We start from the raw sequence: 25,901 nt of genomic DNA on the forward strand, positions 1-25,901 counted from the left end.
GGAGGTTGCAGTGAGCCGAGATCACTCCACTCTACTCCAGCCTGGGCAACAGAGCGAGACTGTCTCAAAAAACAAAGAAAAAAAGTGTTTAACTCTATTATTTAATGTGAGGTTAAACAATAGGGGGTCAAAGAGGAGAGACCTGTCAAATAAATTCAAGAGACATTCCCATTTTAATGGTGAACTAGATTTTAAAGTTTAAAGTTTTAAAGGACATTATAGCTGGGTGCGATGGCTTACACCTGTAATCCCAGCACTTCGTGAGGCTGAGGTGACCGGATCATTTGAGGTCAGGAATTCAAGACCAGCCTGGTCAACATGGTGAAACCCCATGTCAACTAAATATACAAATAAAATTAGCGGATATGGTGGTGTGCACCTGTAATCCCAGCTACTCAGGAGGCTGAGGCAGGAGAATTGCTTGAACCCAGGGGGCAGAGGTTGCAGTTGGCTGACATCATGCCACTGCACTCCAGCCTGGGCAACAAAGTGAGACTCCATCTCAAAAAAAAAAAGATGTTATAAATCAATATTGAAAATTGACGCTTTCAAGATGACAGCTGACAATGTAAGAACAAATCAAGTGTAGAAATAGACATGCTATATGCTGTATTAATTTTCAAGTCATGGTGAATTGTACATTAGTAACTCAGATGTATTTAATTAATAACAGTTGTGTGGAAAGCATTATATTTTATCAGAGAGTAATGAAGGATTCTCCAGTGGCCTACCTAATCTGAGTTGAGTGCCATAAACTCAATTTCAGCTTCTGCAGGTTAAAAACTAAATTTATTGGATGTCTTTCATAGCTGGCTGGAAAAAGAAAACAACAAAAACTGAATTCATATACACCTCAACAAAGTTTTCTTTCTTATTGGTATTGACTTAAAGCACTGGAGTGGTTAGCATGGGCCTTGTACTAAATATTTTCCATATATTATCTGATTTAGTTATTGTAATGACCTAAAAGGTGAGAGCCATTGCCCATTTTATAAAAAAGAAATTGAGATTTAAGTAAGTTAATTTGTCTGAGTTACGAAGATAGAGAAGCAGAGATGGGCTTTTATTTTAGGAACCTGACTGCAAGCCTGTTCTTGCTGTAAGTACTTTGCTTCTTAGTCTGTCTTTGTTATAGTTTTTTCTTTCTGTATATCCAGGTATTAACATGTCTTAGCAATTCTTTCAACATACTGGGAAATTGAAGTTGGGAAAGAGTGGAGGAAACCTTAAGAAATAATCCTGGGAATATGTTATTGGTAAACGTAGTAAAAACTAGTAGAGCACATAATAGTAAAAATTATATTTTTGATTTTGGAGAATTATTAAAAGTTTCAAAAATCTAGAAAATATATATGATTTCTTATTTTTTTCAAAAGACATGAAAATTCTATATTTTAAAGCCATGTTTTAATAGAATTTCAATTCTTAAAAATAAATGTCTACTCCTTTTTGGAATGAATTTATATGCTTTATTATAAATAAATAGCTTTTGGGTTTCTTCTTGTCCCCTACCCCCAGCCAAACATTTATTTCAATTTCTGCAAGAAATGGCTTATAGTTAATATTTAGAAGGAATTATTTGCCGTTTGACTACTTTTACTGTACTTCTTCTGCCTTTTTTTCTCTTCTTTCCCAGATGTGGTTCTAGTATGTAATATATATTTTTGACAAAAATTTTGATAGCAAAATTTAAGTGCTCAGAAATTCTTAAATCATGGATACTTGCTCTTGTATTTTTAGCTCCTTCTTGTAACCAGTTATCATTGGAGTAGGGAACAATGCTCCGTTTATACCTTAGTCAGAGTCAGTGATAAAAGCACTTATACTGTGCCAACTATATGTTCAGAATATTGAGTTAAGCCCTATTCATGATTATGGATTTTTTTTTCTTTTCTTTTTTGAGACAGAGTCTTGCTCTTGCTCTGTTGCCCAGGCTGGAGTGCAATGGCATCATCTCAGCTCACCGTAACCTCCATCTCCCGGCTCCAAGCAGTTCTCCTGCCTCAGCCTTCTGAGTAGCTGGGATTACAGGTGTGCACCACCATACCCGGCTAATTTTTGTATTTTTAGTAGAGACGGGGTTTCATCGTGTGGGTCAGGCTGGTCTCGAACTCCTGACCTCATGATCCACCTGCCTCGGCCCCCCAGAGTGCTGGGATTACAGGCGTGAGCCACTGCACCAGCATGGATTTTTTTACAAAATACATGAATATCTTAAACTTTCAGAAAGCTTTGCCATATGAAATATTAGAATGATAACAAACCTAGAAATAAAGTATTTCCTATATGCTTCAAGGAAAATAGTCGTCAGAAGTTTTACATTTAATTATGAGGGAAAGGCTTGAAGGTATTTCAGTTACAGAGCTGATTGATTTGGCAAAATAACATTAAAGAGTTATCTGGTATTGCACCAACCTCTGTGTCTTCCTGTTCCATTAGATAGCCATGGCATCAGTATAGAGGGGGCACTGAAGGATTCAGCTAGAAGTGTCAGTATATAATAAAGGACTCTGAATCTATTTGGGATTTGTTGAAAAAAAATAAAGGACTAATTAGGATAAACTTAAACTAGAAAGACATTTTTAGAATATAATTGATATTTATAACAGTGAGATAAAGTGCTCAATAAAAGGTTAAATTATATTGATTACACTCTTTACTAAGATGGGGAATGTATAATGTACTGTTTAAAAAGAGTTTATTTAGAAATGGTAGAAACTTATTTGGAAAAGTTATTACCTGAAAAAATATAACGATGTGACATGCCACGTTATGTAATCATGTGACAAATGTGTCTTTACTATGAAAATGTTATATATATAATATTAAAAATATTAATAGATAGAGATTTCGGTGGATATGGGATTAGTCTTTGCTGTGGTTGTAGGTTACAGAGCAATCTTAAACGTTTCCAACGGTTTCCCCTAAACTTAAAGGTTATATTAACGCATGTCTCTCTGCTTTCTAGCATATCACTAGATACTATTTTACCTAATGTTTTGCCACAGCATTTGTGAGGGTCATTAACTAGCTTTTAAGCCTCTTTGTCGTTCTACTGATAAGCCATTGTTACATGCCGTAATATTATGTGTAATATCCCAGTGTAAATTTGGAATTTGGTGTTGGTTATGATGGAAGTTTGGCTGCTTATAAGAAATCTCAAAAGAACAGTGACTTAAACGATTGTTTTTCTCTCATGTAAAAATCTGAGTTTGTGTGATTTTTCTCTGCTCTGTGAGTTAATCTCAGACAGCTTTTTTTCTTTTGTCTTCTCTGCCATTCCTAGGATGTGGCCTTCCATTCACATGGTATAAGATGATTTATACTGCCGGGCGCGGTGGCTCACGCCTGTAATCCCAGCACTTTGGGAGGCTGAGGTGGGCAGATCATGAGGTCAGGAGATCAAGACCAGCCTGGCTAACATGGTGAAACCCCGTCTCTACTAAAAAATACAAAACATTAGCTGGACATGGTGGCCATGGTCAGAGATTACCAGTGACTTCTAACCAACAAAATTTATGGCCTTTTTCAGGCTTCTTTCTCCTCAAAGTCTCTGTAGTTTGATATTGAAACAGTCTTTTCTTTTGGCCTCCATTATACTGTAAAGGAAACTAAACTAAACTTCTTCCAAACTTAGTTCTTAGTTGATATGGACTCTCGTACCAAAAGACAGGTTTACAAGAGAAAAGCACACAAGTTTATTAATGCGTGCCACACACCACACGAGAAACCCCAATGAAAAGTAACTCAAGGACTGGGCACAGTGGCTGACCTGTAATCCCAGCACTTCAGGAGGCTGAGTCGGGCAGATCACTTGAGGCCAGGAGTTTGAGACCAGCACGGCGAACATGGCGAAACCCCATCTCTATTAAAAATACAAAAATTAGCTGGTCTTGGTGATGCACACCTGTAATCCCAACTCAGGAGGCTGAGGCAGAAGTATTGCTTGAACCTGGGAGGCAGAGGTTGCAGTGAACAGAGATTATGCCACTGTACTCCAGCCTGCGTAACAGAGTGAGACTATGTCTCAAAAAAAAAAAAAAAGTAACTCAAAATAGTGGCTTAGAACTCAACTTATATAGCATCTTCAACAAAGAACAATAAATTTGTAGAGAAATGACAGGACAAACGAAAGTGATTTTAGGTTTCCAAGGACAGGAAAGGAGTAAGGTTTGCAGATTCCTCTGGTGCTGTCACTGAGCCAGTAAGAGTACAGGTTATCTCCAGTGAAGCAAAATTTATATTCTGTAGTTAGGCAGAAAACAGGGAGGACAGAGAAAAAACTTTTCCTCCATTTACTGCTTCTCTCTCTCTCTTTTTTTTTTTTTTTTTTTTTTTTTTTTGAGACAGTCTTGTTCTGTCCTACAGGCTGGAGTGCAGTGGCATGATCTCAGCTCACTGCAGCCTCCATGTCCTGGGCTCAAGCTGTCCTCCCACTTTAGCCCTTCAAGTAGCTGGGACCACAGGTGTGTGCCACCACTCCTGGTACTTTTTTTTTTTTTTTGTATTTTTTGTAGAGATGGGGTTTTGCTATGCTGCCCAGGCTAGTCTTGAACTCCTGAGCTCAAGGGATTGACTTGCCTTGGCCTCCCAAAGTGCCGGGATTATAGGCATGAGCCACCACACCTGGCCTGCACTAAGCTTTTTACATATGTTATCTCCATTAATTTTTAACTATGAGTTAGTGGCCCAATTCCCATTTTGCAGGTGAGTTAAGTTGACATAATAGAAAGCAACTTGCACAAATTCACACAACTACCAGGTATTGGAGCTGGGATTCTAACTCAATTTTCTGTCTTTACAGTCCTTGATTTTAACAACTCTAATATACAGCTCATTAACATCTTACACTAATTATATGTAAAACCACATTTCTTGAATGAGACCCTCTCTTAATGTTATCATCTTATTATTTATATTAGTCTTTCACTTACTATCTTTTTGCTCCATAGTCCTGTTAGATTTTCATTAGCAATTGAAAAACAATTTGTTTTTAAAAATGTATGAGGTTTTTTTTTGTTTTGTTTTGTTTTCTTGAGACAGAGAGTCGCTCTGTTGCCCAGTCCAGAGTGCAGTGGCGTGATCTTGGGTCATGGAGTGCAGTGACATGATCTCAGGTCACTGCAATCTCTGCCTCCTGGGTTCAAATGATTCTCCTACCTCAGCTTCCTGAGTAGCTAGGATTACGGGTGTGAGCCACTACGCCTGGCTAATTTTTGTATTTTTAGTAGAGATGGGGTTTCAACATATTGGCCAGTCTGGTCTTGAACCCCTGACATCAAGTGATCCACCAGCCTTGACCTCCCAAAGTGCTAGGATTATAGGCATGAGCCACCATGCCTGGCCAGTTCTTTTTTTTTTTCCTATGAGGCAGGGTGTTACTCTGTTACCCAGGCTGGAGTGCAGTGGCGTAATCTTGGCTCACTGCAGCATCAACCTCCTGGGCTCAAGTGATCCTCCTGCCTCAGCTTTTCAAGTAACTGGGACCACAGGCATGCACCACCACACTTAGCTGATTTTTTTTTTTTTTTTTTTTTTTTTTTTTTTTAAGAAACAGAGCCTCATTTTATTGCCTAGGCTGGTCTCAAACTCATGGACTCAAGTGATTCTCCCATCTTTGTCTCCCAAAGTGTTGGGATTACAGGCATGAGCCATTCCACCTGGCCCAGGAATTTCCAATTTCCACTTGTGCTCCAGAGTTTAGCTCCTTATTGCCAGTTCATCTTACAGTGATTGGAATTCATATTTAGCAAAGATAGGGTGAAAGTTTTAAAATCTGACCGTTGCAATTTTTACCATCTAAGTTGATCTCCGTTTTAAACTTCCCATCTGAGTTTAAATCAGTCTCCTTGTGTTTTTTACCTTTAATTTTCTCTGTTTTAAAAACACTCTGTTTCATCTTCATTTAAATCTGAAGTCCAATTGCATAGTCTTGATTATTCCCCACAGAAGATTCCTATCATTTCTGACATATTTTCTATTTTCTGTAATCTCATTTGGCCTTTAATATGCTCTTTCATATTTCTGGTTAACTGTTCATGTCTGTATTTTTTTTCTTTTCTTTCTAACTGAATTGTAAATTCCTTGAAGTCAGAGTTTTTTGGTTTTTTTTTGTTTGTTTGAGGCGGAGTCTCGCTCTGTTGCCCAGGCTGGAGTGCAGTCACACGATCTCGGCTCACTGCAACCTCCGCTTCCTGGGTTCAAGCAATTCTCTGCCTCAGCCTCCTGAGCAGCTGGGATTACGGGCACTCACCACCAAGCCCGGCTAATTCTTTTGTATTTTTGGTAAAGACGGGGTTTTACCATCTTGGCCAAGCTGGTCTTGAACTCCTGACCTCGTGATCCACCCACCTTGGCCTCCTAAAGTGCTGGGATTACAAGCATGAGCCACCATGCTTGGGCCTGGCCCAGAGTTAGTTTTTACACTTCTTTGTAGTTCCTATGTTTAGCAGCTAGTATGATGCTAGGAACATTTTAGATGATTGACACATTCAATGAATGGGTGTTATTACTTTGATATTTGTCCTTTTGGGATTTAGAAAAAAAATGTTAATAAATATTACCAATAGAACTTAAACCACTATGGAATGATCTTGGAAGTAACCTTTTCAAGTATTATATTAAGAGATTAAGTAGATTGTTAGTTTTAATCGTTTACTATATATTTTCATCTTATATTTAAAAAATAACATTTTTCTTTTCCCCCACCCCCACTTTCTTTCTTTATTTTTGTTTTTGGCAGCCGATTCGAAGACAGTCTCTTACACCTCCTCCTCAGAACACTATTACATGGGAAGAATATATATCTGCTGAAAATGGAAAGTAAGTTTTTTTGTTATGTATTATTTGACTTTTAGAAAGAATAATTTGTAAAAACTGAATACATGAATATTTAGGTGTAAAATTATTTTGGAGAGAATTATTGATATATTTTTGACTGAAGCAATTCTTCTACCTTTTAAAAATATGGATTAAGTATAATAAGGACAAAGTGTCCCAAATTATGTAAACTCTTGCAAATGGTTGTAGATCTTTCTTTCTGTATCCCTCCTGTCAATTTATACACACCTAAAAAACTAAAGGACACTGTTCTAAGGAAATAGGATGTAGGAAATTGCACAGGGCAGTTGCTTATTTGAGATTTCCCATTGTATGATGAGCTTTTCTATTTTGTGATTATCCTGATTTTTTAGCATAGTGTGCAAGGCCATTCATTATTTATCTTCTTTTTTGCCTTTCCAAGCTCCTCACCTGTCATTATCCTTTAGTTTCAACCTATGCTAGACTACTCACCATCCTTCCATAGGACCTTTGCTGATGTAGTATTACTAACAGTAGAGTGCCTACCACATAGCTCATACTCAGTTTATATTTATTGACTGAAAGAATGATGAATGAATAAAGAAAGGGTTTATTTTTAATAAATGGATAAGTAAAAAGTGTATCCTGGTCAACCATTATTTCCTTTTGGTGGAGAATAAAATATAAAATATTACTTTCCTGCTCCTGTTTAGGAAGAAGTTGTCATTTTTTTTTCTTATTGAAAGTTTTGTTGTATTTTTCTAATTTCTCCAAGATGTTTCCATCTTAATATTTTTATAGTTTTTTTTTGGGGGGGGATGGAGTCTCACTCTTTTGCCTAGGCTGGAGTGCAGTGGGTGTGATCTTGGCTCACTGCAACCTCCGCATCCCAGGTTCAAGCCATTCTCTCACCTCAGCCTCCCAAGTGGCTGAGATTACAGGTGCGCTCCACCATGCCCGGCTAATTTTTGTATTTTTAGTAGAGACAGGGTTTCACCGTGTTGGTCAGGCTGGTCTCAAACTCATGGGCTCGAGTGATCCACCTGCCTCGGCTTCTCAAATGCTGGGATTACAGCTATGAGCCACTGTGCCTCACCTTAATAATTTATAGTGTTAAACAAAATTTATGAGTGGATTGTTGTATTAGATTAGCCTCCTGCATGCACTAGGCACCAGCAGACCATACCAAACCAGAATGTAGTTACTTCTGCTAAGTACTACATAGTTAAACTGAACTTTGAAATGGGCCAGTTTAAAAAGAAAAAAAAGGACATTCCAGGCAACCTGAGTCGGCATAGTAATGAAGTCTTCTGTTTTTTTAACTGTATAAGGAAAGCAACTTTGAAATAACCAGATCATCTTCTTTCCCCACTGTTTCCACTTCAGCCCTTTTCAGTCTGTAAAGATAATCTCCTCTGTTCAGCTTATTGGAATGCTCATTCTACTTCACAGAATTAGGTACTGTCCTGTGCTGGAACTGCAAATAAAAGCCAATTAGATCTTTATGCTAAATTGATAATTTTTTTTGATAATAGTTAATATAGAATTCCTTATTCTTCACAATATTTCTTATTAATCAGTGAAGAGACTGCAATATACAGTATAGAAGTTGAATTGAATAAGTGGCTTTAAAGATATACAATGATACCTTAAAAATTTTTTTACTAATTATTTTCTTCCTTAAAATAGTGATTATTAAAATTATATTCAATGTGAAATTAGTTTAGATCTGATAATTTCTGAACTTTTACTCTTTGCTATTCTTTTTTATTGCCCTTGTCTTAATTTCTTATGCATATCTTATTCTCTTTTAGCATAATTTTATTTCTACAGACAGTAAGAAAAATTGAAATATTAATGAATGTCATTGAAAGATGACAGATGCTTCTTAGGAAGGTGATAGACTATGGAAAAAGTTTCCTAACTTTTTTTTTTCCTCCCATTTTAGAGCTCCTCATCTGGGTAGAGAATTGGTGTGCAAAGAGAGTAAGAAAACGTTTAAAGCTACGATAGCCATGAGCCAGGAATTTCCCTTAGGGATAGAGTTGTAAGTTTGTTACTAACTACAAATGTTTATGAAAGAAACTATTAAACCCTAAAGGCTGTAATAATATTTGTACCCCAGTGGTGCATTTGAGACCTTTGAAATGAAAAGCAAATAGCCATTTGATAGTGTGTGCACCGTTCTGGAAATTTTCTGGTTTGCAACAGTATTGAGTTTTGCTGCTTTCATCAGATACATTTTTGAGTAGTTTTTTTTTTTTTTTAAAAGATAGAGTCTTGCTGTGTTGCCCAGGCTGGAGTGCAGTGGCACAATCTCGGCTCACCGCAACCTCCTCCTTCTGGGTTCAAGCGATTCTCCTGCCTCAGCCTCTCGAGTAGCTGGGATTACAGGTGCCCACCACCACACCCAGCTAATTTTTGTATTTTTAGTAGAGATGAAGTTTCACCATGTTGGCCAGGCTGGCCTCGAACTCCTGACCTCAGGTGATCCACCCACCTCACCTTCCCAAAGTGCTGGGATTACAGGTGCGAACCACCATGCCCAGCCGAGGAGGTTATTTAAATTATAAAAGTAATACATGAATACATGCTTGTTTTTAAAAAAATTCAAAAAGTATGGAAATTTACAGAATAAAATGTGATGTTTTAACACATCACTAGTTAATGGTTATTTGGTGTATTTTTGACTAGAGTTATCCGTATTTTTGCATTTTTTAAAATAAAAATGGGGGAATCGTTCATGTTTTGTTCTGTGTGTTTCTTGTTTTCATTTAAAAGTGAGTGTATCTTGGCTGGGCATGGTGGCTTATGTCTGTAATACCAGTACTTTGGGAGGGTAAGGCGGGCGGATCACCTGAGGTCACAAGTTTGAGATCTGCCTGGCCAACGTGGTGAAACCCTATCTCTACTAAAAATATAAAAATTAGCTAGGCATATGGCGCGTGCCTGTAAAACCAGCAATTAGGGAGTCTGAGGCAGGAGAATTGCTTGAACCAAGGAGGCAGAAGTTGCAGTGAGCCAGGATCACACCACTTTACTCTAGCCTGGGTGACAAAGGAGACTCCATCTCAAAAAAAGAAAAGAAAAAATGAGTGTGTCTTGAAGTTTTACAGTGATTATATTTTCGTCTATTCTTTTTCCTTGGTATTTTGTAGTGTTGATATACTGTTTATCATTCATTTACTGATAAACATTTGGTTATTTGTCGTTTGTCACCATTTTCAACAATATTCTGGTAAACATATTGAATATATCCTCTCAAACATGTACTCATTGTATGCTCCTTTTTAAAAATATTCAATTTGGAAAAATGACTGGAATGAGAGATGGGTAGCAAGAACTGACTGATACGACGATAGTTTTAGGCTCCTCACTAAAGTGGGAGGGAGGAGATGAAGCACTGGGCTATTTTCTCTTACTAGTTCCTTCCCTTTCAAATCTGGCCTAATGCATTAATTTTTTTAACGGCCTAATACATTTTTAAAAAATGATTGGAGAAGAGAGCAGGGTGCATATTTTTTTTAAAAAAGTATGTACATACCTGAGCTTTCCCTATACCTAGGCTTTAGAAAAGTAGATAGAATGTTCTGTACAGCTTTCAAGTTATGTCAGAGATAGGTAAGTGTCAGAAAATGTGGAGAGTTAGCTACACATACAGATCTGCCATAATTTGTCATATCTAGGATCCGATTGACTCAATGATGCACCAATTTTATTTTATTATTTATTTATTTATTTTGAGACAGAGTCTCACTCTGTTGCTGAGGCTGGAGTGCAGTGGTGCAATCTCGGCTCACTGCAACCTCTGTCTCCCAGGTTCAAGTGATCCTCCTGCCTCAGCCTCCCAATTAGCTGGGACTACAGGCATGTGTGCACTACCACGCCTGGATAATTTTTGTATTTTTAGTAGAGATGGGGTTCACCATGTTGGCCAGGCTGGTCTCAAACTCTTGACCTCTGGTGATCTGTCCACCTGGGCCTCTCAAAGTGCTGGGATTATAGGTGTGAGCCACCACACCTGGCCAAAGATTCACCAATTTTATATTCTACTTACTAATAAAGGTGAAAATTGCAGCAAATATTAAGATGTCATCAATTTTAGGAGTTATCCTAATTTCAGATATGTTATATGAAAAAAAGAGTATCTTAGAATTTATAAAATGTGGCAGTTATAACCACTACTCCTGAAAAAGAAAATGAAATGAGGAGTCGGGCACAGTGGCGCACGCCTGTAATCCCGGCACTTTCAGAGGCTGAGGCGGTTGGATCACCTGAAGTCGGGAGTTTGAGACCAGCCTGACCAACATGGAGAAACCCTGTCTCTATTAAAAATACAAAATTAGCCAGGAGTGGTGGTACGTGCCTGTAATCCCAGCTACTCGGGAGGCTGAGACAATTGCTTGAACCCAGGAGGCAGAGTTCGCATTGAGCCGACATCACGCCATTGCACTCCAGCCTGGGCAATAAGTGTGAAACTCCATCTCAAAAAAAAAAAAAAAAAGAAAGAAAGAAAAGAAAAAGAAATATGGAACACAGCATACAAATGCCAAAGAATTTGTTCTAAAAGGTCAAAAAAAAAAAAAAAAAAGAAAAAGAAAATTACGTATATATGCCATAGAAAACAAGAAAGAACACGAAATCAGTAAAGTAGATCTTTCTGAGATGAGAATGTAAGACAGTAAAATGAAATGAAAAGGAAATTGTAAAGCTAAGGAAATAAATTGAGCACTAAATGACACTATTACAAAATAAATACAGCAGAAACAGTAATGAATAGAATAGATGTAACTGAAAATTAAATTTTGACAGCTCTTGGTGAATTCAGTAGAAGAAGAGATTAAAGAAATTACACAAGCAATTTGTATGGAAGACAAAAGTGGTTCAGTATGAGTCATTCATGTTTTACTTAAAAGGCCTCCAAGTATAATCAAAATAATATTCAAAATATGATAGAAGAAATTTTCTCAGTAATGAAGAACTAAATCTATAGGATGACGTTAGGTTCTACGAAAAATTGATACAGAATGATTAGTAACAAAAATTATCCTGATCTAACTATTAGGCTTCATTTGTTGATAAAGAAATCCAAAGGCACCCTGGCAGAAAAGGGATAAAATCAGCCTGGCCTTACATTTTTTCATATATCTTTGCTTTTCTGAATAACAAAAGTGTGATCTGTCAGTATTTCTAACTTTCATTTATGTATGGAGGCAACTGAAGATATTCTCAAGCACAAAAGAATTCAAGTCATAGGACATTTTTGAAAGAAAAATACTACTACTTAAAAAAGAAATGCATCCAACCAAAACATGAAAGAAATTATAGCATAATGATTAATATGATATAGAATGCTAAGACATATTATGAAATTGTAGTTCAGAGGGAAAGATAGTATAACCTGAAATTTTATGTAAGTCAAATTTCCCTTTAAATATAATAAAGATAAGCAGTCATTTATCAAATATGCAGGAAATCAAGGAATATTAAGCACATAAGAGCCTTTTACACACACAATAAATTGACAGTGGAAATCAGCCACCCAAACAGTGAATCTAGTTACTAGCTTTGAGTCCATCTAAATATGGACCTAAAATCAAACAACTGTGAAAATTATGGCTGAACAATCAAAAGTTACAAACCATTATAGAGTAAAAAGTTAGGAGGAATAAAGTGTGTAATTTATTCATCCTTAATATCTGGAAGTCAATACTACTGTCCAAGTTTGAAGCATGTAGTTGAAAAGCATAAGGACACATAGCAATTTGAACAATGAAAACATTTTTTTCTTCTTCCATTTTTCAGATTATTGAATGTTTTAGAAGTAATAGCTCCCTTCAAGCACTTTAACAAGCTTAGAGAATTTGTTCAGATGAAGCTTCCTCCAGGCTTTCCTGTAAAATTAGGTAAGAGAAAAATTTAGATGTAATTTTAGTGTCCATTAGGAATATGGAGCTGTTTATTAACATTTAATAAGCAATTTGTTTTAAAGCAGGGGTCTCAACACCTCTGCTGGTTCATGACCTTTTAGGAATGGGATGCATAGCAGGAGATGAGCTGAGCAGCAGGCAGTGAGCATTGCCGCCTGAGCTCTGCCTCCTGTCAGATCAGTGGTGGCATTAGATTCTTGTAGGAACATGAACCCTATTGTGAACTGCACATGTGAGGGATCTAGGTTGCATGCTCCTTGTGAAATCTAATGCCTGATCTGAGATGGAACAGTTTCATTCCAAAACTTCCCCCGACCCCAACCAGTCTGTGGAATAATTATCTTTCACGAAACAGATCCCTCGTGCCAAAAAGGTTGGGGGCTGCTGTTTTAAAGAAAAATAGATTTCCTAGTTGCTTACATTTTTGTAAAGGTTTTCAGTAATTATATGCATTTATTTATGTTTTGTCTAATATTTAAAGTGCCTGATGAGAATTCTTATTCTACTTGATTTAAATTAAATGTAAGGGATCTATTTCACACAAGAAAAGTGTGGGTGAACTAAATGATGTATTGTAATAATGTTTTTCATGTGAAAAAGGGAGACTAGAGATTAGCCCAGATTTTCAGCTATGCTTTGAGTTTCTGTGTAGTTAGAATGTTTCTGGAGTCAGCAGTCACTGTTGATGGATAAAGTAATACTCGTACATTTTATTTTTCAGCCCTAAATGTTTAATTTCGTCTTAAGCAATGATCTTTAGAAATAGCAGTCATTTTTGCATATATTTTTCTTTCTAATATATCAGAAACCGAGGAAGAAGAGACTATTAAAAGGTGTTTTGGGTGTTTAGATTTAGATTTAGCAATAATTCAAGCTTCAGGAGATCCTTTAACACTATCCATCAATTCAGCCACTCAATGTTTAATGAGTACTGTAATTCTTCAGATATATCTTGTTTTATTCAATATTTTTAAAACCACGTCTCAGAATACTTAGGCCAAAATGTTTTCATTATTAAAAATTAAACCTGATCTTCACCATTTTGCACACTTGGAAATAAACGTTTTCTAGATTAAAAATGACTTTTAAATAAATGATTTTCAGATTGTCCCTCTAGTTGCCCTTTGCAATTCAAAAGCACTAGGAACCCAGTGTCTACTTGGATAAATCAGTGATAAGATCTTAGGCAGAAATGGTTAGAAAACTAATGCAATTCAGAGCTGTGTGCCATAGCCATAAGGGATCTTCACGTTAGCATTTCTGCAGAAGTTTAAAACTCCACTGCCATGTTCTATGGTGAGGGAAATATTTCAAGTTTTAGACTCCCTTCTAGGTACTGTTAAGAGACCCATGACAAACCAGAATAGAGAACAGGAGTTAAACAGATGAGAATTTCAAACTATCTCCGTATTCACATCTATTTTTAAGTTCTAAACCCAAATCAAACCCCACAATACATTTATTTTTATGCAAAGGAAATATTTTCATTATATGAGAAGGAAAAAAATCTGTAATCCTTTCTTTGCAGGCATTTCTTTGATGTAGAACCACATTTTTAACAAGGAATAATCTTTTGTTTGTATACTTAAAGTTATGGGATATTTGTTTAACTATTTCTCTTTTGTTTCACTGTCCTTCTTTTAAACCAATCCTGTAAAACTTCCTCCTGTGTATGTTTAATCTTTCACCATTTCTTTTTCTACATTTAGGATAAAAAACACAATTGGGATAAATTATAAAAATTTGGAAATTATTGTTAACTCAATTACATGTTTCAGAATCAGCCAGAACTTTAAGTGCTGATTATGAATGGTCTTTTCTCTGATTGGCTTCTTCTCTCATTTTGCCCAGACTAAATTTGATCCTCTTTCATCATCACATCTTCATCCTCCCCAACCACTTCCTCCTACAACCTAAGCACAGATGATTTTTACTTCCTTTGATACAAAAAGATAATATCAGAAATGGGACCTCCCTTACTGCTTCCAACACCCTATACAGACTTTTCTGCCCCAAGCCCAACCTTTTCTTTTATCTTCCTGTCTCACTGGAAGTGCCCCTCTTCTTTGAGTAATGTCTTCATTTGTATTATGAATCTATTATCCCAGCTCTTTTAAAAAGCTAGCTGTATTACTGGGCATGGTGGCTCACACCTGTAATCCCAGCACTTTGGGAGGCCAAGGCGGGTAGATCACTTGAGGTCAGGAGTTCGAGACCAGCCTGGCCAACATGGTGAAACTCCATCTCTACTAAAAATACTAAAAATTAGCCAGGCGTCGTGGTGGGCGCCTGTAATCCCAGCTACTCAGGAGGCTGAGGCAGGAGAATCGCTTGAACCCAGGAGGCAGAGGTTACAGTGAGCCAAGATCATACCATTGTACTCCAGCCTGGGCAACAAGAGCAAGAGACTCTGTTTCGAGGAAAACAAAAAAAAAAAAAAGAAAAAATAAATAAGCTAACTGTATCAGTCACTTCGTGTTTCTCGTTTTCCTTCTACCTCTCTCTACTGCATTTTTCCTCTCAGTTGTTAGGCTTGCTCAGGTCTCTCCCCTTTTAAAATCAGACAAAAAACTAAAAAACAAAAAACAAAACAAAACAAAAAAAACAGTCCCCGTAACTTCACCAGCACTTGCTTTAATCTTTGCTTTTCACAGCCAAGCTATCTGAAAGCCTACTTTTATCTCTTACTACTTTCTGTTTACAATTATATTTTAAATGGGGGGAAGGTATAGGGACATAAAGGGAGATAAGTGTACTTCATTTGAGATGGTAAAATTTTGACACTGGGAAATTGTGATAAGTTTACTTACACACACACACACACACAATAATGTATACCTACAGCAGCCACTATAGAAGCTGTACAAAGAGATAACTCAAAAACACTATAGATAAATTAAAATGAAATTCTAAAAAATAGGTAACCTAAGGATGGCAAGAAAAAGAAAACAGAAATGAAGAACAGAGATAATGAACAGAAAACAAAAAATAAAATAGCAGACCTAAGCCCTAACATATTAATAGTTCCATTAAATGTAAATGGTCTAAATATACCAATTAAAAGACAGTGATTGGTAAAGTGGATTAAAAAACATGATCCAGGCTGGGTGCGGTGGCTCATGTCTGTAATCCCAGCTACTTGGGAGGCTGAGGTGGGAGAATTTTTTTAAACCTAGGAGGCTGATGGAAATTGCAGTGAGCCAAGATCACACCACTGCACTCATTCCATTTTGTTTTTCAATAAAAAACAAAACAAAACAAAAACCATGATTCAGTTGTCTGCTATTTTAATAAACTTTGCCTGAAATATAATGATATATATAGGCAGATTAGAAGTGAAAGAATGGAAAAAGATACATCATGCAAACATTAATCAAAGGAAAACAGGATTGGCCATATTGAAATTAGGGCTGATATCAGAGCAAAGAAAATTATTAGAGACAGAGAGGAACATTATTTAGTGATAAAAGGGTCAATCTATGAAGAAGATGTAGCCATTCTAAACGTATATATACCAAGTAACAGAGTTGCAAGATAGATGAAACAAAAATTGAAAGAATGGAAAGGAAAAATAGATCCACAATTATAACTGGAGACTCAACACCCTTCTCTCAACCATTGATAAAACAACAGACAGAAAATTTGCAAGGATATAGAACAATCAACAGCATCATAAGCCACAGGATTTAATTTGCATTTATAGAATACTCCACCCAACAGCAGCAGAATACACATGCCTTTCAAGTGCCCATGGAACATATACCAAGGTAGACCGTATTGGCCATAAACAAACCTGAATACGTATAAAAGAACCGAAAATCATACCAAGTGTGTTCTCTGATTACAATGGAATTAAACTAGGAATTAATATTAGAAAAATAACAAGAGAACGTCCAAACACCTGGAAATTTAAAGAGCACCCTTCTAAATAATCTCTATGTCAGAGGGATGTCTCAAAGGAAATAAAACAAGTTGAACCGAATGAAAATGAAATTGCAACGTATCAAAATTTGTGGAACATGGCTAAAGCAGTGCTGAGAGAGAAATCCCAGCAAGATATTTTTATAGACATAGGCAAGATTATTTTAAAGTTTGGATGGAAAGGCAAAGAAGCTAGAATAGCTATATTAGTTTGCTAGGCATTTAGGTCAGACAAATGAAGAGCATGTTTACATACACACAAAAAGTACACAAATGTTTATTTTCTATCAGCTTTATTTGTAATAGCCCAAAACTACAATTTTCAACAGGTAAATGAACAATGATACACCTGTACCATGGAATATACTATTCACTAATAAAAACAATGAACTGTTAATACATGAAACAGTCTAGATGAATTGCTTGAGAATTACACTGAGTAGAAGAAAGCCAATCCCCAAAATTATATACTGTATGATTCCATTTATATAAAGTATTTGAAGTAAAAAAACTGTAGCAATGAACAGTTGAGTGGATGGCAGGGACTACAGAAGGGGTGAGGCATAAGAGAAGCAAATGTGGCTATACAAGGGCAACACCATGGGATCCAACATGAGAACAACATGTGGTTATGGAAATATTCATCATGTTTTACTATACTGTCAATATCCTGATTTTGATATTGTATTATTTGTAAGATGTTACCACTGGGGGAAATTGGATAAAATTGAATAAAGGCTTCAGGAAATCTCCCTCCCTCCCTCCCTCCCTCCCTTCCTTCCTTCCTTCTTTCCTCTCTCTTTTCTCTTTTCTTTCTTTTCTCTTCTCTCCTCTCCTCTCCTCTCCTCTCCTCTGTTCTGTTCTTTTCTCTTTTCTTTTCTTTTTTCTTTTCTTTCTCCCCTCCGCTCTCCTTTTTCGAGAGAGGGTCTGATGCTGTTGCCCAGGCTAGAATGCAGTGGCATGATCTCGGCTCACTGCAACTTCTGCTTCCCAGTCTGAAGCCATCCTCCCACCTCAGCTTCCTGAGTAGCTGGGACCACAGACATGAGCCACCACACCCAGTTAATTTTTGTATTTGTTGTACAGATGGGGTCTCACTTTGTTGCCCAGGCTGGTCTCAAACTCCTGAGCGCAAATGATTTGCCCACCGTGGCCTCTCAAAGTGCTGGGATTACAGGTGTGAGCCACTGTTCCTGGCCTCTATTATTTCTTAAAATTGCTTGTGAATCTACAATTATCTCAGAATAAAAAGCGTACTCCCTTAGTTCATTATAGATTCTCTCTTCCTTTTATTTATTATTGATCCTTATTTTTAAATCTACTAGAATCTGTTTTTATCTTAATCTCTTCAAGATTTGACTTTTCTTATTTTGAAGTCCTTGGCTCAATGAATAACTGAGACAAGCCATTCCATTTTCCTCTGACTTCTTTTATAGACTCTCTCTTGGTTTTCTTCCTCCCTCTCTGGCTGCTGCTTCTGGAGTACATCTCCCTCTTCACTCTTGTCACCTTGTATTATATTCTCACTACATCTGCCAAAACTCAAGTTACATTACTGCCCTGGTCACACCCTTCCATTGGCTTTCCACCTCATCCAGAGTGAAAACTGAAGTCTTTTTTCTTGGGCTAAACCCCACCTATCTGGCAGCCTATTTGCCCTCTGACCTCATCGCCTGCTAATCTTCCCCTGATTCATTTGGCTGCAGCCACATTGGCCTCCTGGCTGTTCCGAGAATAAACCAGATACTTTCCTTTTAGGGCTTTGTACTTCGTGTTCTTCTATTTGGAATTTTCTTCCTCCAGGCAACTGCATGGTTTGTTCTTATCTCAGGTCTTTACTGAAAAGTCCCTTCATTGAGGTTTTCCTTTGGCCACACTATTCAACAACTCTTACCCCCAGCACTGAGACTCCCTATTCTGCTGTCAATGCTTTATTTTTTTCTAGATACTCATCATCATTTACTTGTTGTTTGCCCATCCTAACCAGTGTAATCTCTATAAGTGCATGAATTTTGTTTCTTATTTAGTAATATATGTCCAAAACCTAGAATGGGGTCAGCAAACTTTGTCTGAAAGATAATAAACATCTTAGGCTTTGTGGGCTCTATGGTTTCTGTCACAACTACTCTTTTATTTGGAGAATGAGAGCAGCCATAGACAATAGGTAAGTGAGTGGGCATGTTGTTGTGTTCCAAAAAAGCTATTTACAGACACTGAAGTTTGACTTTCATGTAATGTTTTTTTTGTTTTGTTTTGTTTTTTGAGATGGAGTCTTGCTCTGTTCCCCGGGCTCTAGTGTAGTGGCACAATCTCGGCTCACTGCAACCTCTGCCTCCTGGGTTCAAGCGATTCTCCTGCCTCAGCCTTCTGAATAGCTGGGATTACAGGCACCCACCACCACACCCAGCTAATTTTTGTATTTTTAGTAGAGACGGGGTTTCGCCACGTTGGCCAGGCTGGTCTCGAACTCCTGACCTCAAGTGATCCACCCACCTCAGCCTCCCAAAGTGCTGGGATTACAGGTGTGAGCTACCATGCCCAGCCTAATTTTCACTTCATGAAATACTATTCTTTTTTCTCCCCTAAACATTTAAAAATGTAAAATATTTTCTTAGCTTGTGGGCCTTACTTACCAAAATAGGCATGGCCATAGGACTTACTGTAGAGACCTCTGGATAAGGATAGCATCTGCACACAGTAGGTACAAAGGAATGACTTTTTCCTCCAGAAATCATTGGAAACTCTATAATTGGTATGTTGATTATTGTGTTTAAATCTAACTAAGGTATTTTGTTTTGCTTTTTACATAAGAACATAACTTTCTGCAATAAAATACTAGCTTATATCAGTTAGACTTAATTTACTGTATGTCCTTACCCTAGACACTTGAATTAGCTTTCATACACTCATTTCAGAGTTTTAAAAAAAATTATTATTATTATTTTAAATAGAGATAGGGTCTCCCTATGTTGCCCAGGCTGGTTTTGAATTCCTGGGCTCTAGTGATCTTCCTGCCTTGGCCTCCCAAAGTATTGGGATTATAGGTGTGAGCCACCACACCCAACCTCATTTCAGAGTTTTAAGGGAATTTCGGAGTTTATTTTACATATGAAATCCCTGAGGCTCATGAGTAAAATGATTATAGGAGTCTGAACCCAGGCTTTATGATTTGTACTCATGTCAGTAACTCATATGAGGAATAAAACTAAACATTTAATTTAATGTGTTTGTTCATTTTATTTATTTTACTGTTTCTGGTTCCCATGTAATCATTAACTTGCTCATTTTAATTGCTTGATTTTACTTACAGTTTCAGCCAGAAATATATTTCATTTGGAAGATTAGGCTGTGGTGGTATGATATTTTTCCATTTCTGATGAGACTGTTTTTATCCCACATATTTAAGTGATAGGTTGTTTTTAATGTTTTAAAACAAAAAAGGATTAGAGTATTTTACTTGGGCTAGTAAGAGTGAAAGAAATCAGCTGAAAGAGTTGGAATAGTATATATACTATAATCTGAAGAAAAAAAAGTCAGAATGCAAAAAGTACAAAAGTAGCTGTCCCTCTGCCCCAGGAAAAAGAAAAAAGGACTGGTAGAATCTGGCATTATATTCTTAAGACTAGGAAGGCATGGGATCTTGAGTTTTCAATATAACACTGGATGCCTGAATGTCTTTTTCTTCTCACTAATTAATACCCAGGACTCTCTCTGAAACACACACTCAGTACTACATATTCTTCTGGTTCTTGAGTATTTTTTTTTTTTTTTTAACATTTTAAAGAGTATGGACATCTCCTTAGTACTTTGTAGTCTATGAATATTAACATTTGATTTTACAATGTTATCATTGATGTTCTCTCTGTAGATATACCTGTGTTTCCCACAATCACAGCCACTGTGACTTTTCAAGAGTTTCGATACGATGAATTTGATGGCTCCATCTTTACTATACCTGATGACTACAAGGAAGACCCAAGCCGTTTTCCTGATCTTTAACTGACGTGGAAAAGGATGCTGTCTAACCAAGGAAAGAAAATGCAGAGACCCTAGAAGTGGATCCAAATAGAAGGGACAAATGCTTTCAGTGAAGAAAAGGGAATTACACATTGAATTGATGCATCAGTAATACGATACAGTGAAATGGGCCTCTAATAATGATTTCAGCGAGTTTTCTGATGTGCCATTTTTGGTCTTTTTAAAAATATACATATTATAAATGTAATAGTTTGACACATTAATGACCCTAAGACCTTCGTATGTAAAGCAGCTATGAGTGCTGTGATTTGTTTTTAAAAATTTTTACACTTCTTGTTGAAATATATATGCATATAAATATATCTATATCTATATCTAAAACACTCCTGGACCATTAACGTAAATTAAATGTCTTAAGAGGTATGGAGCCCTTTTAAACTTGTCATCTTTATGCAAGGTGACATTTATAAATATTCCTTCGAGCTTTGTTTTCATAAAATGTAAACTATGTAACATTATGTATAGTTCAGTAATTTGAATGTTTGTTCAATATAATGAACTAGAAGGAATGCAATTTTCTGTAGATGAATGAACCAAATGGTAACCATTAAACAATTGCATTTATGTGTTGCAATACATTTCAGAAGGAGCGTTCACTCTGCAGGGAATAAGGTACCTCCTTTAGCACCTTAGTGCAATTCATTGTGGTGCTATTTGTTTTTACCTGAATGTTTGTTACTAATCTTCCTTTCATAGAACCTCTATTTTTTTTTTTTTTTCTAAACTTGAGTTTGAGTCCTTGTTATGTTCATCATAAGGCAATGGTTAGCATGTTTAAAATATTCCTCTTCCAAATCTCAGCACTTTAAAAATAATTCCAAATTTTTAAACTTGCTTCCTAATAAGTGCACATCAGTCTGATTATTTTGTTTGTTTTTAGTAGAATATGGATGCATTGGTGTCAGTTTTAAAAAACAATACACATATTTTGGACAACCCTACATATTTAATCCTTTCAAAATAAGATAAAAACATTTTATATGCTAACAGAATATATTTGTTACAAGTCCAGAAGTATACGCAAGATTGATTACTCCTATTGCTTATTTTTTTTAAATCACAGGAAAATATTGATTTCATTGTCTCCAAAGTGATAAAATCATATATTACTCATTTTTGCACTTAAAATTTTTCTTATTTATTCCAAGATGGTTTGAAGGTCCAAGTATGAAAATAAATTAGGGGGAATAATGTATAACAGTTATAAAGTATCATGTTGTATTAAAGAGCTTACTTAGATCAATGTTTTTAAAATGTATCCTGATGAATATCTCAAGAATGCATCTGTCAAGTTTTTTAGACTGACCAGTAGCTTAAACTTTTTCCAGGATTTTAGGTAATTTGAAAGGAGTTTAGAGACCCTTATTGAAAATATGATTTAAAAATCCAAAGCATAAACCATAAGAAAAATTTTAAATAAACATCTTTAAAGCTGCATCTTCCATACTGATGCATGCATTGCATATGTTGACATTAAATACATTTTATAATGAAGAAAAATAATCATAGTTAAAAATTGAAAGACCTAATTACTACCTTACATGAGCCTATTGAATTTTGGGGAACGTGTTAGTAAACCCAGACTAGCTTTGTTGAATAGAAGTTGATCCCTGTTATTTAGGAAATGGGTAGATCAAATGACTTAGAGACTGAATTATCCTATCAGTGGTTATGTGGGGTTGGAGACACTGAAAGGCAGTGATCACTGTTGCTTCTAGGCTCCCTTACTTTGTAGGAATATGGTATACTTTCAGGAATATTCTATATATGTTTTCATAAGTACAGACAGGGAGGAAAAAAACATGGGTAATTGAAGCTTGTGGTTTATTAATTCCCTAACAGCACAGCTATGAATATTTTGCTGGGGTACACTGGAGGTAGGAAGACTACTGGAAATTTTTGCACTTGAATTTTGTTTTTAAAGCTGTTTTCTTTAAAGAATGGTAGAAACAGATTATCCATTCCAAAGTGTCTTTTCTGTGATCACAAAGAGCAAACAAATGTCAATATCTCTTATGATGGTGAAAAAAAGGAATTAATCGATGCAAATAAACTTTTCACAGTATTACTTTTAATGAAGATTTTTTGAAATGTGCCTTTTAATCCAGTTAATGAAGCTATATGCAGTGTTTCCAATGAATACATCAAAACACCATATGTTTTCATAGTACCACATGAAAAATCAAGATTTTGCAATATACGTACATAAAATTTTGTATGTTCTTCTCCATTTGTGATTTTGAAACTGTTTAAATTGGTTAGGCGGACCATTGTACAGTCATCTTCAGTGGCCATTTAGAAATGCTTAATATTCTTCCCCATTGGTATGGTATCCAGAGAAGACAGGTTTCTGTCTTTGAGAAAACAATTCTCTGATGAGACAATTTGCCCTCTGTAGACATTCACATACAGAGAGTTGCCACACTTCCTAAAAGGGGAGCATGAAGTAGATGCCCTGATTTTTGTGAGTGTAAGTATATATGATGGTTTGGAAACGGTCACATCTGTCTGCTGATAACTGTTAGTAGATGAAAAACTAGTTTCCTTCTGCTCAGAACTGGAATTAAGCCCCACTCATGCTAATAAAAATGGGTTTTAATAGTATTATCACATACAGTTTATTATTCACACCCTCGGGGAGGGTAATGAATAATGATTATTTAATGAGCCCTCTTCCTAGTTTTCCCTAAGTCTACAGAAGACAAAGATCCTGTTTCCAGGCCGTGGAAAGGGCTGAAGTAAATATTGTAAATAAACAGAGTTGACCCTTGAACAACATGGAGGTTAGGGATTCAGTTGAAAATCTGCATATAAGTAGACCTGTGCAGTCCAAACCTGTGTTGTTCAACTGCTGAATTAAAGGTGCTTCCTTCTCCTCATTGATATTATCCATATTTACAAACGTGCTAGAGAAAAAGTTGGAGTAGAAAACTTGAGGTGAATTAGAAGTCCTGCTTGTATTATGCTAGCTTTTAAAATGGAGTAAAAAATTATTAATCTCAGCTTAGTATGGGACATAATATGCCTCTGCTGTTAACTCCAGCAAAAGGTATTTTAATCTTGTTTTCTAAAATGAACAAAATGCATTCTTACCAAAGTTACTGTATTTGCAAACTTTGGAAACTTTCGAAAGAGAAGTGGACAGGAGGTATTAAATCACTTGTAAAAAGATAGCAGAACTAAGCTTAGTAAAAAGCCCATGATTTGTATACCTATAGCCAACACTACTCTTGCAAAGCATTTTATGTCAGAAATCTGGGGCAGCAGTAACTCTGGTTGCCACCTAAAAATTTCATAACATGTTAAGTATCACATTTTTTACATCATGCAAACCATCCTTACAGAGTGAGCTTACCTTGTGATGAGCTTCTTAATTGTTATAGTTCATTTTAGAAGAGTAGTACTTTTCTTTAGTCATAATGGTGCCTACGGTACATGGAATTACAATTTTGCTTTTTCCACACACTGAAAAATATTGAAGCAAAATCTCTTAAGAACTTCTAAGAAAGGTGCTTGTTAACCATTCTTGGTTTTCATCATGTTTTGTAGGTGAAAATGACTTTAGCTTAGAGAAGAAACAATATCTAACATAAAACCAAAAAGATAAAACCCACCACTTACTTACCTGTACCTCCCATATATAGAGTTCTTGGTGACTGAAGAAGGATGACAGTGATTGGGATGTTCTAAATACAGTTGTGTGTCACTTAATGATGGGCATATGTTCTGTGGAATGCATCAGGTGATTCTGTCATTGTGAGAACCATATTGAGTGTACTTACACAAACCTAGGTGGTATAGCCTACCACTTACCTAGACTATACGATAAAGCGTATTGCTCCGAGGTCACAAGCCTGTTCAGCATATTATTGTACTGAGTACTGTGGGCAATTCTAACACAATTTGTGTATTACACAAATTATACTTACATTATATTTGTGTATCTAGACATAGAAAAACTATAGTAAGAATATGATATAGAAAGATAAAAAATGGTATACTTGCATAGGGCATTTAGCATAAATGGAACTTGCAGGACTGGAAATGGCTCTAGGTGAGCCAGTGAGAGAGTAGTGAGTGAATGTGAAAGCCTAGGACATACCTGTACACTCCTGTGGACTTCATAAACACAGTTAAGCTATGCTAAATATATTTTTAACATTTGTTTTAATAATAAATTAACCTTAGCTTACTATAACTTGTTACTTTGTAAGTTTTTAAATTTATTTATTATATATATATATATTTGAGATGGACTCTTTCTCCGTCACCCAGGCTGGAGTGCAGTGGCGCAATCTCTGCTCACTGCAACCTCCACCTCCTGGGTTCAAGCAATTTTCCTGTCTTAGACTCCCGAGTAGCTGGGACTACAGGCGCCTGTCACCAAGCCCGGCTAATTTTTGCATTTTTAGTAGAGATGGGGTTTCATCTTGTTGGTCAGGCTGGTCTGGAACTCCTGACCTCAGGTGATCCACCCGCCTTGGCCTCCCAAAGCGCTTTACATTTTTTAACCGACTCTTGCAATAACACTTCACTTAAAACACATGGTACAGCTATCCACAAATGTTCTTCATATCCTTATTCTGTGAGCTTTTTTCTATTTACTAAAATTTTTTACTTTTTAACCTTTTTTTTTTTTGAGATGGAATCTCTGTCACTGGAGTGCAGTGACACAATCTCGGCTCACTGCAACCTCCGCCTCCCTAGTTCAAGTGATTGTCCTGCCTCAGCCTCCCGAGTAGCTGGGACTACAGGCACATACCACCATGCCCAGCTAATTTTTGTATTTTTAGTAGAGATGGGGTTTCACCGTGTTGGCCAGGATGGTCTTGATCTCGATCTTGTGATCCACCCACCTCTGCCTCCCAGTGCTTGGATTACAGGCATGAGCCACTGCACCTGGCCTTACTTTTTAGCCTTTTTTAAAAAAACTAAAACACACACACATTATGCTAGGCTTACACAGGGTCAGGATCATCAATGTCACCGTCTTCCGCCGCCGCATCTTGTCCCACCGGAAGGTCTTAAGGGGCAATAACATGCATAGAGCTGTCATCTGCTGTGATGACAATACCTCCTGAAATACCTTCTGCAGGACCTGCCAGGGGTTGTTTTTCAGATAACTGTTTTTTTTTTTTTTTTGTAATAAGAACACACATACTGCAAAAATAAATAGTAAATACATAAACCAGTAATAATTTACTACCAAGT

The 25,901-nt window shown here is 36.5% G+C and overlaps 1 protein-coding gene across 2 annotated transcripts in view; it reads left to right on the forward strand.

Moving 5' to 3' along the window:
* Nucleotides 1-24,535, forward strand: part of ANKRD13C (ankyrin repeat domain 13C) — a 92,353-nt gene extending 67,818 nt beyond the window's left edge. The window contains exons 10-13 of one of the 2 annotated variants that reach the window (XM_023209570.3): nt 6,743-6,822; nt 8,750-8,848; nt 12,607-12,707; nt 20,521-24,535. In XM_023209570.3, coding sequence (XP_023065338.1) covers nt 6,743-6,822; nt 8,750-8,848; nt 12,607-12,707; nt 20,521-20,651 — 411 coding nt within the window. In that variant the 3' untranslated portion in view covers nt 20,652-24,535. The remainder of the gene's footprint in view (nt 1-6,742; nt 6,823-8,749; nt 8,849-12,606; nt 12,708-20,520) is intronic. The other variant, XM_023209580.2, reaches the window with a different exon arrangement.
* Nucleotides 24,536-25,901: the final 1,366 nt, after the last annotated feature.

The sequence above is a fragment of the Piliocolobus tephrosceles genome, chromosome 1, assembly GCF_002776525.5.
Source record: "Piliocolobus tephrosceles isolate RC106 chromosome 1, ASM277652v3, whole genome shotgun sequence".
Classification (NCBI taxonomy): Eukaryota; Metazoa; Chordata; class Mammalia; order Primates; family Cercopithecidae; genus Piliocolobus; species Piliocolobus tephrosceles.